General features: G+C 38.0%; 1 protein-coding gene across 5 annotated transcripts in view; it reads left to right on the top strand.

Moving 5' to 3' along the window:
- Positions 1 to 18,281, top strand: part of PAX6 (paired box 6) — a 68,919-nt gene that overhangs the window by 34,849 nt on the left and 15,789 nt on the right. For 3 of the 5 annotated variants that reach the window (XM_044059517.1, XM_044059516.1, XM_044059518.1), the window contains 2 exons: positions 8,616 to 8,765; positions 17,146 to 17,293. In XM_044059517.1, the coding sequence (XP_043915452.1) occupies positions 8,616 to 8,765; positions 17,146 to 17,293 (298 nt within the window). The remainder of the gene's footprint in view (positions 1 to 8,615; positions 8,766 to 17,145; positions 17,294 to 18,281) is intronic. The other 2 variants (XM_044059519.1, XM_044059520.1) reach the window with 1 other exon arrangement.

Raw genomic sequence — 18,281 nt, 5'->3', positions numbered from 1 at the left:
CTTTTTGAGAAAGGAACTTATTCATTTATTTGTTGACTTTCAGAAATACTCGTACTATGCCAACAGTTTTTAAATCCCCAATACCTTTGGATTTTACTGAGTCTTTTTTATTAATTTTTTTTTGCTCCATCAACAGATGATAATTAGCTGCTTCTAGTGCCCCTGCTTATTCTCTGTGTCTTGGAAGCTGACTTCCCCCTAGGCCTAATCCAGTACTGAGGCCTGGAGAGGTGACCCAGTGCAGTCTCATACTGCTGTCATGGAGAATTTTTTTTGTTTTTATGCCCTGCTCCTAATCTGACATCACACACTAAATGCAATGATGTCAATCACAATATCCTGCAAGCATCTGTGAATAAATCTCCAACATGTTTGCTAGGTGCTGTTCCTCTTTACTAAGGTTTGTATCAACGATTATAGAACCCTTGTCTTTCCCTAGATGCAGGTGACTTGGCAAAGTGGAACGCTTTTCCTATCATTTCCAGATAACTCCTCTGCAGCTGGAACCACTAAATTAACCTGGATCACCTATGTTCCAGACAGGACTCCTTCCCTCTACAGCAAGGAGCTGACTATTGGATTTTATTCTGTGTTGCATTTCCATTAGTCATGTAGGATATAAGCTTGCACAAGCTGCACACTTCTCCCACACTGTCACTCACTGATTTCAATTCTCTCAGCACTCTTATTTGATTCTATCTTTCACATTTCTGAAGCAGTTTGTTTAGGGAAAAATCACTAACATGTTGAGAGAAGTGCTTTCTGTAAATGACTGCTGTATGGAGGACAGCACAGACCATGTGGTATAAACAATCTGTATGTCCTTTCTCTGTGCTGTAAAGTAAGATAAAAGTTAATCAGATTTGAAAAAAAAGTTCTAGTATATGAATAGTAAATTATACAATTATATGAGTGCCTGTGACACACATCAGAAAGACAAGTGGCTGCTGCTATGATGGAGACTTTTTACATTTTAAATAACTCTTGCAAGTGTTTGACTACAAAGTTTCTATATCAGCATTTCTGTGTTAGGTGTGTGTGTGTATGTGTTTGGTGTCTGTATCATTTTATTGAATTGCTATTCAACAAAATAGCAATTTATTGAACCACTATTTAGTGAACAACATTTCAGCGAACAACAAAATCTTTCATATGGTAAGGAAGCACTTGGCCAACATCACAATTTTGCCCTTTTCCCCATCATAGTGCAATCTTGGAGTTGATGTATATAGTTAGCGGGGTGTGGAGGGTGGGAGGGTGAAGGTCCCCACTTGGGTAGGTTTGATTTCCTGTGGTTTCTGTTCTGGTGTGCATTTGGCAAAGTGCTTCCTTACCCTGGGAAAGATTTCATCCCATGTGTGTGTGTGTTTGTTTTGGGAGATGGCCAACAATTAAACACATGAAAGATCTCAAATACACTTAATGACTGTAATATAAGTGACATTTTAGTGTTTTGTGATGAAGTGAAGTTTTTATGTGTTTGATATTTGTCTCCGTTGTTGGCACTTTTAAAATATCAGGCTTTATCTGTTATAGTTGCCCAGATTATTTTGTTTAAGCAGCCAATTAGATTCCTTCCTTTATGAATGTCATTTTCTGAAGATATATAAAATGCATTTGTTAAGCACTCCCAAACATGAATTCTTGCTGCACTAGAGACTGAAGCTCATTATATAAACTATGCATTTGCTGAGCTATCAGACTGTTCTTATTCTGCTAAGACCCCTACCTCTGTTATTAATTTTACTGGCATACGGCTGTCATTTTAACCATTGTAATAGTTTTTAGAAGTTAGCCAACAGATGCCTTCATTCAGTCATTCAGAGATCTATAATGTTGCCGATATAATTTTGAACAAGATTGCCAAACTGCAGTTTTAATGTAGCTTGGCTTTTTCAGTATCTGTGATTCAGTCATGCCACACTGTCTCGTTCAAGTTTATATTACTAAAAGACTGTTACTCACAAGCATCATTTCAAGGCTTTTGCTAATTTATTCATTTATGCCATCCAGATCTTATGTGAACAATGAGGAAATGGTTTTATTTATGGTGCCTTTGTTTACCTCTTAAATTGCTGTTTTCCATTTTTGTCCTCCTGTTTCCTACTTATGTGTGTGATCATCTGTGTTTTTCTTCACCCATCTTCTTGACTTGTTTTGATTCTTTGGGCCCTGTTGTTCTGAATGTTGTGCTTTCTGACCTTTGTAGGTACACATTAAAGAACCTTGGCGATGTCAGTTTTCTGTTATTTCGGTTTGACCTGTTTCGCATAGCAGTATGAAGCAATTATTGGGATCTTTTCTAGCTTTACCCAGTGTTCTTTAATGCTCTTTGGCTCATCCCATCCCTGCCAGATCAGCCTATTTTATATTCACAACTTTAAATAAAATGTTACCTTACAAAGTGCAGAGTCCTTGCACTTTCAGTGCTTGAATTTCCATGCTTTTTACACTGAACTACATTGAACTGAGGCCACCAGTATCCAGTTGGATTTTTGCACTGAAGATGACAGAACAGTTCCTATTGTGAGGAATGGACGGGCAATGCTATTACATAGAAAGGAAAATTCTTGAGTAATTGATCTGTCCAAGTCATGTTCCTTTGTAAAATGTTCAGATTGAAGTATCCTACCTTCACAACTTCTCTTTACTGACCTTTTGACACTGACTTCATTAGTACTATATTTTCCCCCCTCTCTATAACAGAAGTTAGTAGGATCACATCAATATGAATAACAGATTTTGTCCCCTTCCTTATGGGGCCTTTGCTTTCTCTTAAATAACTCCCATACCCCTGCATTAGTATATTCCTTCAACATGAACATAGCATTGCATCATTTGTTGCTGGCATTGTTCGTTTTTGATTTTAAAAAGTATATATCTGAGATCATGTCCCTTTCAGGATAGGTATTGCTCCATCAATAACCAATACCACACAGCTGCAGGTGCCATCTACTAAGGTGATAATAACATTGTCTACACCTGCGATACTTGCATGGGACCGCTCACCTGTATTTTATTACTTTCTGTGCTTTTTACTTTTTGCCTTACTTCCAACCCAACTGATATGTTGCTATTTTGGTCTATTCGCTACCTGTTATCACTTTGCACTCTGGTTTTTCTCATTAGGTTCTCTTTCATACATTAGATGTCCTAGCAATGCAGTTATTGTTTACACAATTTATCATACCATTTTTTATGGCTGGTGCCACTGTTAAAGATGCATGTCAGCTAACCATTGATAACCACTGTTGTCTTTCCTTATGCATGGTGGCCATAGCTGGCAAACTTCAGATACAAACCAGTTATGTGTTTGTAAAATGACAGCCCCATAAAACAAATTTTATACTGCTTTTTAGTGATATACCCAATAACATTATCAGGGCAGGATGGTAATAAAAGTCCAGCTATATTAATGAATAGATGTTGATATTACAACAAGCATTTTGACCTAACAGAAGTTAAACCCACAAAAAAAAAAAAAAAAAAAACACAGTGAACAGGTCCTAAAACTGCACAGCAGACTAGAAACTAGATCAGAGATGGAATAACAGTGCTCCTGATAATGGTATATAACACACAGAAGGGGTTGTGGTGTTTTAGCACTTGATTCTATTCAGTTTGAAATGTATGCCAGTAAAATTTCAATTTTATTTGGCTTAAGGAAAATACTTTTTGACTTTATTCAGCAACAACATATACAACAAGAAAAAATAATAATTTGTACCAAATGAAACAATACCCAAAAAGACAGGCAAAATTGGAAAGGTAAATTGCAAGTTCAATTTAATATTAAGAAATGTAAGACTGACTTGGGGGGAAGCGAGACAAAGTATGATGCAGAAACATACAGACTGGGGGAAATAATAATCGCGAGAGGAGGGGAGATACTTGAAATAATGTAAACTTGTTGATTTGTGAAACGGGGTGTGCATCTCCTGCATCAGTGCCCAGTAATCCATATTTGGAAATGAGCAGGGGCAACTAGAGGGTCTGCAGGGAGTAACAAGAATTAAGCATCATGTGGCTTTCACTACTACTACTCTGGGAAAAAATAAGGAAAGCACCAGTGAATGATGGGCTCCCAGTGTAGTAAAGAGGTGTTGGTATATGGAAACATAGTTTGAGGAATGCAGCTGTCGCACCAGTGAATGATGGGCTCCCAGTGTAGTAAAGAAGTGTTGGTATATGGAAACATAGTTTGAGGAATGCAGCTGTCGCACCAGTGAATGATGGGCTCCCAGTGTAGTAAAGAAGTGTTGGTATATGGAAACATAGTTTGAGGAATGCAGCTGTCGCACCAGTGAATGATGGGCTCCCAGTGTAGTAAAGAGGTGTTGGTATATGGAAACATAGTTTGAGGAATGCAGCTGTCGCACCAGTGAGTGATGGGCTCCCAGTGTAGTAAAGAGGTGTTGGTATATGGAAACATAGTTTGAGGAATGCAGCTGTCAGCAGTGGCCTTAGGTCAACTGGTGCCCTAGGCAAAAGGACTCTATGGCACCCCCACACTCCACCCAGTGCCCCGATCCTAGTCTACCTACACCAAATAAATACCGGAAAAGTGCCTCTGCTAGAGCAGTGCCCTAGGTGGCTGCCTAGTTGGCCTATGCCTAAGGCCAGCTATGGCAGCTGTATGTTACATACCATTCACATGAAAGCTGGCATTCTCTAGAATGTCATTGTAAGTTGTGCCTTATAAGTAAAAGTGGTGCTGGCAACAGCAGCAACCTTTGGACAAAAGTAACCGTTGACTGGTAGTGCAGAGTAATTCCCCTTCTTTAGATCTGAAATGGTCAAGAGTAGCAACATCTAATAGGCACTCATTGCATGTAAGGAGACACAAGGACCATAATGCAGTGAAGGAAATGGGTGAAGCCAGAGTAAGGCAGTCGGCACTAACTGCCAACTTTCATGCAGGAGCTACAAAGATAAGGGTAGCTGCTCAGAAAATCATGTGACAGAGCAGTGAGTGACTCATTTCTGAATTAAAAACATAACCATGGCAGTCAGTAGACATGCAATGTATATGCTCAGCAAACCAGGTGAACCTGATGTTAAGCTTCTTTAATAGTTACAGTCAGTACCCGGTTGAGGAAGGGAGTAAGACATTGCTAAAGATGCATATACCATTGGGAAGGAACAGCTTTGTACAGAACTGTGCAAAACTGTGGCAAGCCAGCATTCAGAAGGATGGGAATAGAGTGGAAAAGGCACATAATCTGTGACCAACATGGTGTGGGGATCCACAAAATGGATTATACAAACAGAATGGCTGAACAAGACTTGCTGGGCAGTTCAAAGAAGGACAGTAGCTTAAAAACCTTAGAAAATTTGGTATGATAATTAGATAGTGGGTTATGTGTGCTTGCAATACCACAAGTGAAAAAATATCCATACCCTGGGGGATCGTTCAGAAGTATTGCAATAACACCTTTATTTCCAGAAAGAGTAAAAAAATGTCATTCTAATTTCACAGCAATACTTGCTGTGAACATCATTATATTTTAAAGGTTGCATCTCAAAATATTGAAGCACATTTGACTGAAAAGTTTTTAGTGGGGGAAAACATCAAAAGCACAAAATACTGATAGCACATATGACTGAACGTTTATTTTTATAGTGTTTATATGGAAGAGTGTGCAAGAAAAATGAACATTTGACTGAAAAGGTTATAGTGGCTGGTTTGTCTGAGTGTTTGTGGGTGAATGTTAGGGTAAGGGTTAGGTAAGGGGATAGATTTATCTGTTCTGAGTGTATTTTTTTCTGTGAGTATTCTGTGTCCTTTTGTCTTGAGTAGTGGTACAGTTACAGAAAGGATTTCAGTAAAGTAATGTACAGGATTACAGTTAGGTAAGGGGGCAGAGTTATTGTTTTGCATGTTTTGTGTTGTGGGTGTTCTGTGTCCTTTTGTCTTGTGTAGTGGAGTACTGTTAGGGAAAAAGTTTTTAGTAATGCAATGTGTAGGGTTAGGGGTAGGCTTAGAGTTAGGGTTAGCACACAACTAAAGTGGTTCAGGGGGGTGAAACCTGTCTGCCCAGCTTACACTTGTATGTGTGAACATGTACGCTAAGTCTAACTTTAACTCTACCATGACCCTAGCTCTAATCTGCACATTACATTACTAAATCCCCTTTCCCCAAAAGTATCACTACCACGGCACAGCACTTGATTTTGATTTTGTATTTGGGGTGTATGATATAATGTAGTTTTTAGCTGAATACAATTATTAGATAATTTGTGATACAATATTGTGAGTTTTCAGTGTTTTGTGCTTTCAATGTTTTTTTTTAATATTTTGGGATTCAATATTTTGAGGTTAGATATTTCATTACATATTCATTTTAACACAACAACAAACAAACACAAATGCATGGGCAATAAAAATCAGCCAGAGAATTTCCTACCACTAAGAAGTGTGACCTGCAATCAAGGAAGGAATAATAATGTGCATTAGGTCTTCAAAATGGTCCTTTGTTGGTGATAATCTATGTAGTATAATCCTGAAATAATAACCAACAGCTGTTCCTAGAATACAAGTCTAGGACCACCATGAAGGCTATTGTTTACAATATCCATCTCAGATTGGAGTTTGCAATTATTCTTGACCTCGTTCCCCTTTATCATTAAGTTTACCATACAAATGCATAAAATGCTCCACTGTAGTCATTATTATTAGCACTTTATCTGATAACCTGCTGCAGGACTCCATACCTACTTTTATTTAGGGGTTGGGGTGATTTGGGTGTTGGGGACTGGCATACTGATTAAGGTGTTTATCTCACAGAAATAATATATAGGGTTTGATTCTCACCTTTGGTCACTGTCTGGTTATTGTTTAAGCATTTAATAGTCTTAAAGACTGATTGCCTAGCATTTACCTGTGAACTTTAACTTCTTAAGTCTTCCAGACTCTTTTTCCATCCCACTTTTATAATGTGCCCTTTACCTTTACCTGTTTATTTAAACCAGGATAATGTCAATTTCTATTTTATTTATCCACTCAGATCTAATGGATTATTAATACCTTGTTGCTCAGTGCATCCATCCCTTTCTGTTAGTTTCAGACTTTTAAATAAGAGTTTAAATTTCTTTAATTTAACAAAGAGAAACTAGTGACTGTGGCTCCAAATGCATCTGTGTTGCTTGAGACTCTACTTTTAAACTACAGAGGTCATAACAAATGGACTCTAATATGTGTTTCTTAAAAAAAGAGCATTTTCCATAAAAATAAATCTGGGATTTATACCTGTGATTTTTAGATGTAATTTCTAGTCCTTCATTATCTTTCTTATCACAATTCCATAACAATTTACATTGGGCATACATATGTGTGTGTGTGTGTCTATATATATATATATATATATATATATATATATATATATATATATATATATATATATATATATATATATAAATATATATATATATATATATATATGGATCTCCCTTAAAGTGTCGAATGACCACGATGTTGAGCTGCAGAAAACTGAGTCCAAAACAGTGTGATCACGGCCCCATTTTTGGTGCTGAGGTTGAGTGAGTGGGTGAGTGTATGTGTGTGTTTGCAGGTTAGGGGGTTAGCATAAGGGTTATGTTTGGTTTGGTTGGGTAGTGATATGTTTAAAGTGTGTGTGTGTGTGTGTGTGTGTGTGTGTGTGTGTATCTTATGTTGTGGTACTGTAAGGGACAGAGTGTTTAGTACCCTAATGTAAAGGGTAAGATTAGGGGTGGGTTAGTATTAGGATTAGCACATGAGTAATGGTGGGCAGAGGGGTGTCTACCTCCAAGTCCCATCTCAAAAGAAGGAGAGCAGACTGTCAGCCATTTCATTCTTTGCACCCTACATGATAGTAAAGTCATACTCAGACTCGGGTTACAGGTGGCACAGACTGACACGTTATCTCCCAATGCAACTGCACCAATAATGCTTTACCAAAACATTGATTTATCTGATGCTCTGCTTCAGCCAGGAGTCAAGAGTAGCAAAGCAAGCTTACATCTTACTTTCTTCTGCAGGTACCCCACACTTAAAAATTGCAGGTAATTTTCACTAGTCTAAGTGTTGAGACATCGTTAAACCTGGATTTTTTTTAGTTAATGGGAAAAGCTAAGGGAGGTCAACTCCATGATATGTAAGATAATGCTTGTATTTGTTGATTCATTGATGTTTGAGCAAAGTAGTACCTTAGTTTTTGATCTGTTTATGTTGGTTTGCTGTGGTTAGGAAAGGAAATTCTGTTTTTGCTTTTTTTTTTTTTTTTTTAATCAGTTTTGCTGCAGCTAAATCATATACTTTCCACTGCCAAAATAAATCACATATTCTACATTCATTTTGCCTGTTAAGGATCTGACTGATCTTTCCTGATCAAGAAAGAAACTGTCCTATTCAATAATCTATAATTAATAAATTATATAATTCATAAAATTGCCTGTTATTACTATTCAGCATACTGTAATTCTTCAGAAACTGTTTATTTGCAGAACAACTAGCCCTTTATGTTTGCAAGATTATGAAGTTAAATGGTTTCAGGACTATAAATATGCATTTGTATGCATATGTGTTCACATTTTCTGATATAACTATTATATTTTGTAACTATAATATTGAGCAGCAGTGTCCAAAATGGACGAAAACAAGAACCAGTGACCTTAAAATATGGAACTTACTGAAACACGTGGAGGTACAAACTGCGGAAGCTAGCAACTTAGGAGCATTCTACTATGGTCGTGGCATTAACCTGAATCAAACCCCCAACAAGGAGGTGAGAGTAACACAGTATACTATGCCATTCAGCCTAAAATAGAGCAAGGGAACATGATTATGTTAGAGTTACAGAGGACAGAAAAAAATAACTACCTCACAGTCTATCTTAAAGATGGAAAAAAAGGGATAGTGGAGTAGAATATCAATGGAGAACAGATAAGGAGGGCCTATTCCAAATGTTGGCAACTGTATGGCAAATAGTATTGGCAAGAAGAAAAACAGACCTTTACAGTTTTATGAAGACATTCAAAACATTGTAAACACAGAACCAGGTATTATAAAAAAAAAACAAAAAAAAAAAACAGAATAATCAGTAAGGATGGATTCAGGAAAAAACATGTAACAAGCAAATGAAGACAGAGTAGCATACATGGACAATTATCTGCTTTTTCAGTAAGATGTATACTTAAGGTGAGGGGATCGTTCTTTATTTATATGACAAGAAAGGAGGTGGACTATGTAGAGAAAGATCTAGAGCACAGGGATGTATACACAGCTGTTTCAGGTTGACCTTCACTGTAGAAGGCAGGTGACTAAACCAGCACTGTGTACCTACTCATCAAACAGAATGGAGAGTGGAGAAAATCCTGTTAGCATGGCAAATAACAGATGTTTCCAGAATCATCCAAATGGTAACCACTGCATAGGCACTCAACTTGGAACTACACTTATCTTGTGGACTATCCTAAATAGTTTCTACTTAAATTCTATGACAATCTGAAAGTAAGTTAATGTCTACATAATGTGGAGATATAACGCTGCTTAGTTCTGCTATTTGCCATACGAGATTCCCTTTAATCTTACAAGCAAAATTTGAGACATGAATGTGAATCTAAGTCCCTAGGCGGCAGAAGCAATTTTTATGTAAGACAGTCTGACAGCATGAGTCACTGTTATTCATGTTCCCATTTTCTTATTTGCTCAATAAAATCTAAATCTTCATCTTTAACATCATGAGCTCACTTCCCCAAGGCTATATTGGCAGCCACTAGACTTGTGTGGTCTCTACCTACCATCCTGAATTCTTGTCCTATGCAGCAGAGGATAATGTAGAAATGACTAGAATGAGTACAAGGTCTCCATTAAATATATAATACTAGCAGCATTATAACATAACAGCAAGGGGTGGCAGGGAGCGAATCATCTTCTGTCACTGTGTTGTTACAGAGCCAACATTATTATGAGTACCTCCCATAACAATTCTGGTTTCAACTCATTGTGGCTGCATGAATCAAAACTAGGATTGAGTTCTTAGTGGCAATCCAATCCCACCTGCTGAGTGGAGGGCTCTGGCAGTACAGGTTATTGGCTAAGTAAAGGATAGCTACCCTTGCAGGCCATTTTAAGCCTAGCCAGTTTCCATTTGGTGCTTAAATTAACTTATGCCATTGAGTTTTAGATTGGCCTTATCCATCCCATGGTCAGTACTTATATATTACCCTTAGTGAGAATAACTGGGATCATATCATTGATAATTTGAGGGTACCCATGCATAGGCTAAAGCATTTAGGAGCTGCCTTTGTCCATTAGTAGTACAGGGGGCAATCCTGGGGTACATTTTCTGTTTCCCATCTATAGACAGTTATCAACTGCACAACATGGTGGATTTGTAATCTGTTTAACTGAGACAGGATCATCTACAATATTAATCTATATTGTGGTCTTTCAAAAGGGATAACAGCCTTTGCCAGGACTTTGCCCAAACATTTACCAACAACATTTTGGGACTGCTCTGAAATGAGGGATGCTATTCCAAGTTTTTCAGATTGCTGTATCTTTCAGCTTTTGACTTGAAGATACTCATCTTGGGATGTTATTACAAGCAGCCAATCATCTAAATACTGAAAAAAAAAATGCGATGGGCACCCTGGTATGCTATAATGATGGCCATGCATGTCATAAAAAAACAAACTTTTGTGGTGAGCAAAGACCAAATGGTAAAGTCAAAACTGGAATTGCTGTTGGGGGAAGTGGAAGCATAGGAACCTTCTATAAATCCTCCTGACTTTAATATATGTAGGCAGGCATTCTGAAGATGCTAAGAGCTTGTCCACCTTCATCTATATATTGGAGGGATGACAGACCTCAGGACAGTGGGAGGAAATGGAACTGAGTCGAAGGAGGCCAACACCTCACCAGACATACCTGCACCTGTTTAGTTTTCCCCCTTGGATTCATTTTTTTATGTTTTTATTTAAACAAACAGTTTTCAGGGACACTAAGACAATGATGTTATGCTGTAGGCCTAATAAAATGACTGCATTGTGTGCAGGTTGTAGCAACATGCTCACATCCAAGACGCAAGAGACACAGGGAGCAGTCATCAATAGTAGAAACTTATTTCCCACAATGATATTTATTTCACTGACTCAAAACTGATGAAGTGACCAAAGCAGGATGACAAAAAAAGCTCTGATGTCCACTATCCAAATATCAGTAGAACAGAGAAACTGCATTCTGCCTAAATAGCAGGGGAAAATAGAGATGGTGGGTGGCTATTGCTTAAACAAGGTAGCTATGGATGAAATCAGGGAGACAATTACAGAACATATGGAGAGAATGACTCAGCTGTCCCTCGAAGCATGTAAAAGTCCTATTTGTCATCCCTACACCCAGAGGTATCAAAATCAGCTCCATGTTTCTGTATTAGTCTTCATGCCATATAAGGTAATTTCATTACACTTTGATGAATGAAAAAGTAGAAACTGCTATCTACTGTTTTCTTTAAGAAGCACCTCTTTGAATGTAGTTATAGCAGGACGGACATTATGAGAAGTTCCTGTTATACTGTACTATTCCACTGCTTTGAGATGTTAGGCAGGATTGCAAGGAAAAAAAAAGTGCAGCTATAATTTATGATCTTCTTTTAATTCCACATTATTATTTGCCTTTCATTGCTGCTGTCTTTGCCCATATTTACATCATTTGTAACAAGAGTTAAGGTGTGTGTGTGTGTGTGTGTGTGTGTGTGTGTGTGTGTGTGTGTGTGTGTGTGTGCGCGTGCACATCTGTACATGTGTTTTGGTGAGTCTAGTTATCCACTGCATCTCATAGATATTACCCTGTGCAGATAAGTTTTTTATGTTGTTATGCTGAAATGTTGTGCAACTGGTGGCCTTGCCTTCAAATTGTAGAAGAACAATATCTGAAAGTTATCCAGTTTCTGAAATCAACAAGGGTTCCATCTGCAATATTATGCAGTCATGTTTCTTCAGGCAGTGCTTTAGCATACTTTCAGCAAACATCAGTGACAACTTTGTTATCCAGTGTCACAGACCACACTGGATACAAGTCCATTCTCACAGAAGTCCTTCAAGGCACATAATTATCTAATTTTATAAGCAACAACTTATAATATTGTTATTATGAAATAAGTGAATAATGAAAATCCAATTTTTGTAAAAGACAAACCAGTTCACAACTGTTTTCCTGTTCAGAATATTAGCCTACTCCTCACAAGTAACAGCCATTGCGGAAACTGGAGAAATGTACAGTGCTAATGAGCTTAATTGCGCTTTTTTTCTAGTGCTAATTATTGTTTTTGATCTTATGTTTAGAATTAGTTCACAAATATAATAAAATACTCTAGCATACGTATCATTTTGAAAAGTATATATGAACTATGATTTTTTTTTGTCTGCGTAATATCAAAATAATACATTTGCATTTTTAGTCAACTAACTGTATCTGGCCAGCAAGTGCAGAGAATAATTTTACAAATTCATAGTGGTTCCAAAGCTATTCCCTTATACCCTCTTGCATTATGCAAAATGATGCTTTTTGTCTCAGATATACCACTCTTTTACTTACATATGGCTTAATCTAAAACCTCATCAAAAGAGAAAGATATTTAAAAAAAAACAGATATTGTTGGCAGGAGACAAATGCAGCACAAGCCAGTGAACAGAAATGAAACACATTCCATCAGACTTGTGTTAAAAAAGGAGTCCTCTTCATCTTCCATTCTGTCACAGACACAGCCATATCTAGGGCATTTGGTGCCCTAGGCAGTCCCCATACTCTTCTTCTCACCACAAAGTTGATGCCTGTTCTCCCCATGTCTGTGGTTTCCTTACAAACCCACACTGGTTGACTAGTTAAACCAATTTGTTAATGCACAGTATTTTCTGGGTCATGGCTAAAAGGGATCCAAGAAGGATCAATTCCCTAACCTGGTTAACAAAAAAAAAAAAAAAAGACAGAAAATAAATCGAGACATGTCCCTGGACTGTCAGTTATTTTTGTTTTGCTCATCATCAGTGGACATTTTGGAAGTAGGCTTCAATGCTAGCCTAGTGAGTTGTACAATAGTGTTAGAAATTAATGTGTGCACTACCCAAGAATAAAAAAATCCATCTGTTAGATCTACACAGCTGTGTTTAACAGGAGAAGGTAATTTTCAAATCCCTGTATTTTTCCCCACAGAGCTGCAAAAGAACTTGATCAACATATAATAAATGTGGCATGCTGGAATTTTGTAAACTATCTGGGCACTACACCACACAAAAGGCCAATTAGGAAACTATGCAGCCTAAACATGCACTAGAAAGGCCCAAGCCTTTTGCCAGATGGAGTCATGAACTGGATCAAATGTTTTAATTCAGTCATAACCACTCAAGAAAAGGACATTTTTTTACAAGCTTTTTTTGGCTCTATCCACTACAGACACATTTGTTCCTACCAACCTTTGGCATTTTAAGATTAGGTAGAAGTGAGGAAGGCTCTATCCACTACAGACGCATTTGTTCCTACCAACCTTTGGCATTTTAAGATTAGGTACAAGAGAGGAAGGCTCTGTCCACTACAGACACATTTGTTCCTACCAACCTTTGGCATTTTTAGATTAGGTAGAAGAGAGGAAGGCTCTGTCCACTACAGACACATTTGTTCCTACCAACCTTTGGCATTTTTAGATTAGGTAGAAGAGAGGAAGGCTCTATCCACTACAGACGCATTTGTTCCTACCAACCTTTGGCATTTTAAGATTAGGTAGAAGTGAGGAAGGCTCTATCCACTACAGACGCATTTGTTCCTACCAACCTTTGGCATTTTAAGATTAGGTAGAAGAGAGGAAGGCTCTGTCCACTACAGACACATTTGTTCCTGCCAACCTTTGGCATTTTAAGATTAGGTAGAAGTGAGGAAGGCTCTATCCACTACAGACGCATTTGTTCCTACCAACCTTTGGCATTTTAAGATTAGGTAGAAGAGAGGAAGGCTCTGTCCACTACAGACACATTTGTTCCTACCAACCTTTGGCATTTTAAGATTAGGTAGAAGAGAGGAAGGCTCTATCCACTACAGACACATTTGTTCCTACCAACCTTTGGCATTTTAAGATTAGGTAGAAGAGAGGAAGGCTCTATCCACTACAGACACATTTGTTCCTACCAACCTTTGGCATTTTAAGATTAGGTAGAAGAGAGGAAGGCTCTGTCCACTACAGACACATTTGTTCCTACCAACCTTTGGCATTTTAAGATTAGGTAGAAGTGGGGAAGGCTCTATCCACTACAGACACATTTGTTCCTACCAACCTTTGGTATTTTAAGATTAGGTACAAGAGAGGAAGGCTCTGTCCACTACAGATACATTTGTTCCTACCAACCTTTGGCATTTTTAGATTAGGTAGAAGAGAGGAAGGCTCTATCCACTACAGACACATTTGTTCCTACCAACCTTTGGTATTTTAAGATTAGGTACAAGAGAGGAAGGCTCTGTCCACTACAGATACATTTGTTCCTACCAACCTTTGGCATTTTTAGATTAGGTAGAAGAGAGGAAGGCTCTATCCACTACAGACACATTTGTTCCTACCAACCTTTGGCATTTTAAGATTAGGTACAAGAGAGGAAGGCTCTGTCCACTACAGACACATTTGTTCCTACCAACCTTTGGCATTTTAAGATTAGGTAGAAGAGAGGAAGGCTCTATCCACTACAGACGCATTTGTTCCTACCAACCTTTGGCATTTTAAGATTAGGTAGAAGAGAGGAAGGCTCTATCCACTACAGACACATTTGTTCCTACCAACCTTTGGCATTTTAAGATTAGGTAGAAGTGAGGAAGGCTCTATCCACTACAGACGCATTTGTTCCTACCAACCTTTGGCATTTTAAGATTAGGTAGAAGAGAGGAAGGCTCTGTCCACTACAGACACATTTGTTCCTGCCAACCTTTGGCATTTTAAGATTAGGTAGAAGTGAGGAAGGCTCTATCCACTACAGACGCATTTGTTCCTACCAACCTTTGGCATTTTAAGATTAGGTAGAAGAGAGGAAGGCTCTGTCCACTACAGACACATTTGTTCCTACCAACCTTTGGCATTTTAAGATTAGGTAGAAGAGAGGAAGGCTCTATCCACTACAGACACATTTGTTCCTACCAACCTTTGGCATTTTAAGATTAGGTAGAAGAGAGGAAGGCTCTATCCACTACAGACACATTTGTTCCTACCAACCTTTGGCATTTTAAGATTAGGTAGAAGAGAGGAAGGCTCTGTCCACTACAGACACATTTGTTCCTACCAATTTTAAGATTAGGTAGAAGTGGGGAAGGCTCTATCCACTACAGACACATTTGTTCCTACCAACCTTTGGTATTTTAAGATTAGGTACAAGAGAGGAAGGCTCTGTCCACTACAGATACATTTGTTCCTACCAACCTTTGGCATTTTTAGATTAGGTAGAAGAGAGGAAGGCTCTATCCACTACAGACACATTTGTTCCTACCAACCTTTGGTATTTTAAGATTAGGTACAAGAGAGGAAGGCTCTGTCCACTACAGATACATTTGTTCCTACCAACCTTTGGCATTTTTAGATTAGGTAGAAGAGAGGAAGGCTCTATCCACTACAGACACATTTGTTCCTACCAACCTTTGGCATTTTAAGATTAGGTACAAGAGAGGAAGGCTCTGTCCACTACAGACACATTTGTTCCTACCAACCTTTGGCATTTTAAGATTAGGTAGAAGAGAGGAAGGCTCTATCCACTACAGACGCATTTGTTCCTACCAACCTTTGGCATTTTAAGATTAGGTAGAAGAGAGGAAGGCTCTATCCACTACAGACACATTTGTTCCTGCCAACCTTTGGCATTTTAAGATTAGGTAGAAGAGAGGAAGGCTCTATCCACTACAGACACATTTGTTCCTGCCAACCTTTGGCATTTTAAGATTAGGTACAAGAGAGGAAGGCTCTGTCCACTACAGACAAATTTGTTCCTACCAACCTTTGGCATTTTAAGATTAGGTAGAAGAGAGGAAGGCTCTATCCACTACAGACACATTTGTTCCTACCAACCTTTGGCATTTTAAGATTAGGTAGAAGAGAGGAGGAGAGAGACTGACGAGAGCTGCAGATTGTGGCCGTCATCCAATAGGGCTTAGGAGATTTTTCTGTATGCCCCTACCTCTCCCCCTCAGTGGCTGGAAAACTTGGTAAAATTCCTGCAGTGTGAGTGCGCCCACCTACATAGCCACAATTTAAAGCTAGACTACTTGCACACTCCTCAGTACCCGTGACACTTTGAGTCCCAGATTGCAGAACTTGCAGTGCCTGGCCTTACAATAGGTAGAGCTCTTACAGTAGGATTCTGCCAACAGCCATCCAATGGGATAGTTCACCCAGTATCAGCAACTCATTCCTACATCTCCTCAACTGGTTGCTGCAGTCCTCTAGTCGCTAGTCAAACCCTGGCTATCTGGGGAGTAGTTAAGGCCAACATCCATGTGCAGTGGCCATCTCAAGTGGTGGTATATTTATAAGACAAGACTCATAGAGACTGACACTGGTCTAATCCTCTTCAGTAGCTTTCTTCCTGGTACTGTGGAGGAGTTAGACAAGAAACCATATACCTTTGGAGGTGATATGGCTGCATAAAAATAGATGATCAGGAGGACGAAGAGGCATCATGCACAAAAAAACAAACAAACAAACAAAAATAAATATCACTGGCTGCAAGCTAGGCTTCAGTGCCAAAAACTACAGGTCTTGCACTTAAGGCTGCAGAAGTAAGAGGCATTGTATTTTGGTGAGGGTGAGGGTTAGGGACTTACTGTAACTTAGACAAATGCCATGGGCTACCATTATACAAAATTCTATATTAGTAATCATAGCAACTAAATCTATTGAAAAAGCATGTGTATTAACAGTCTGTGCTCTCGTTATAATCAAGCCTGATGAAAAAGCATGTTTATTTCTTCACAGGCTGTACTCATGTCCCATAATGTAAATGGAAGTAGCTAAACATCCATAGTAGTTGCAAGATAGAGAGAGTGTCCTAAGGGTATTTATTTTATCTAATAGTAGATAATCTATATCCAGTCCAGACATTAATTATGAATTTAAATGTACATTTATTTTTATCTCTTTACAGCCAGTGCCCAGTCAAACATCTTCCTACTCTTGTATGCTGCCCACCAGTCCTTCGGTGAATGGAAGGAGCTACGACACATACACGCCACCTCATATGCAGACACATATGAACAGTCAGCCCATGGGTGCATCTGGTACCACCTCCACAGGTACGGCATTGACAGCTTTTGACATAAACTAAAAAATGAAAGTGAAAACTTCTGATATATTCCATAATAGCAAAGGGTGTATGCTTATCATTTAAAAATAAGTGCTTAGTGAATTACTTGCATTTTGTAGATGCCCTCTTTCACAAGCACACACACAAGCACACACACACACACACACACACACACACACACACACACACACACACACACACACACACACACACACACACACCTGCACTGTAGCCCCCTGAAATGTCGGCACAGTGATAGTCTATTATGACTTCTGAATGGATCTTGGCTCTTTTTCTCTTCACAATATATCAGAAACTACAATCACACTGAATATGAATATATTTAATTATTTAACAATTGAAATTTAACTTTCCTTGATGTGTAACCTGTAATGTGATTGCTTCTGGGCAAGTGATCAATTTGTACTTGAGGTCTTTTGCCTGGCAGCTTACAAGATTTCACTCATAATCTAAGCTTTAATTATTATTCTTATATAGACTAAAACTATTACAAATTCTTTCATTCTGCCTTAAAAGAAAAAAAAATGATATGGCTCTTTTAAATAATTTCTAAATCAAATTTTTGCCATAGCAGCATCAATAAAGTATTAGTTCTAAATCATTTTATAATAAAATGTTTGTCATAGCAGTAGCAATAGTGTTATTCCTACAAACTAAGAACAAAGGATATGCTTAAAAGAAACACAAATCTGAAGCATTAGCCTACTGTTTGTGACAACTAAAATTAATTTCTATATTGCATAGAACAGTGTGAAACAAATAATTTTCATAGTCAATATATATATATATATATATATATATATATATATATATATATATATATAAAATATTAAGCAATATTATTTCGTCAGATAATATACCTGAAATTCATATTATTCTTTAGCCTAGCTTTTACATGTCATCAATAGATGATTACTTATTAGAGTGTATTATTATCTATTATACAATGACCGGTG

Source organism: Protopterus annectens, chromosome 17.part0, assembly GCF_019279795.1.
Source record: "Protopterus annectens isolate FY-2018-M chromosome 17.part0, PAN1.0, whole genome shotgun sequence".
Taxonomy (NCBI): Eukaryota; Metazoa; Chordata; order Ceratodontiformes; family Protopteridae; genus Protopterus; species Protopterus annectens.
Note: the sequence above shows the minus strand (reverse complement) of the source record. Positions and strands in the feature narration are given on the sequence as shown.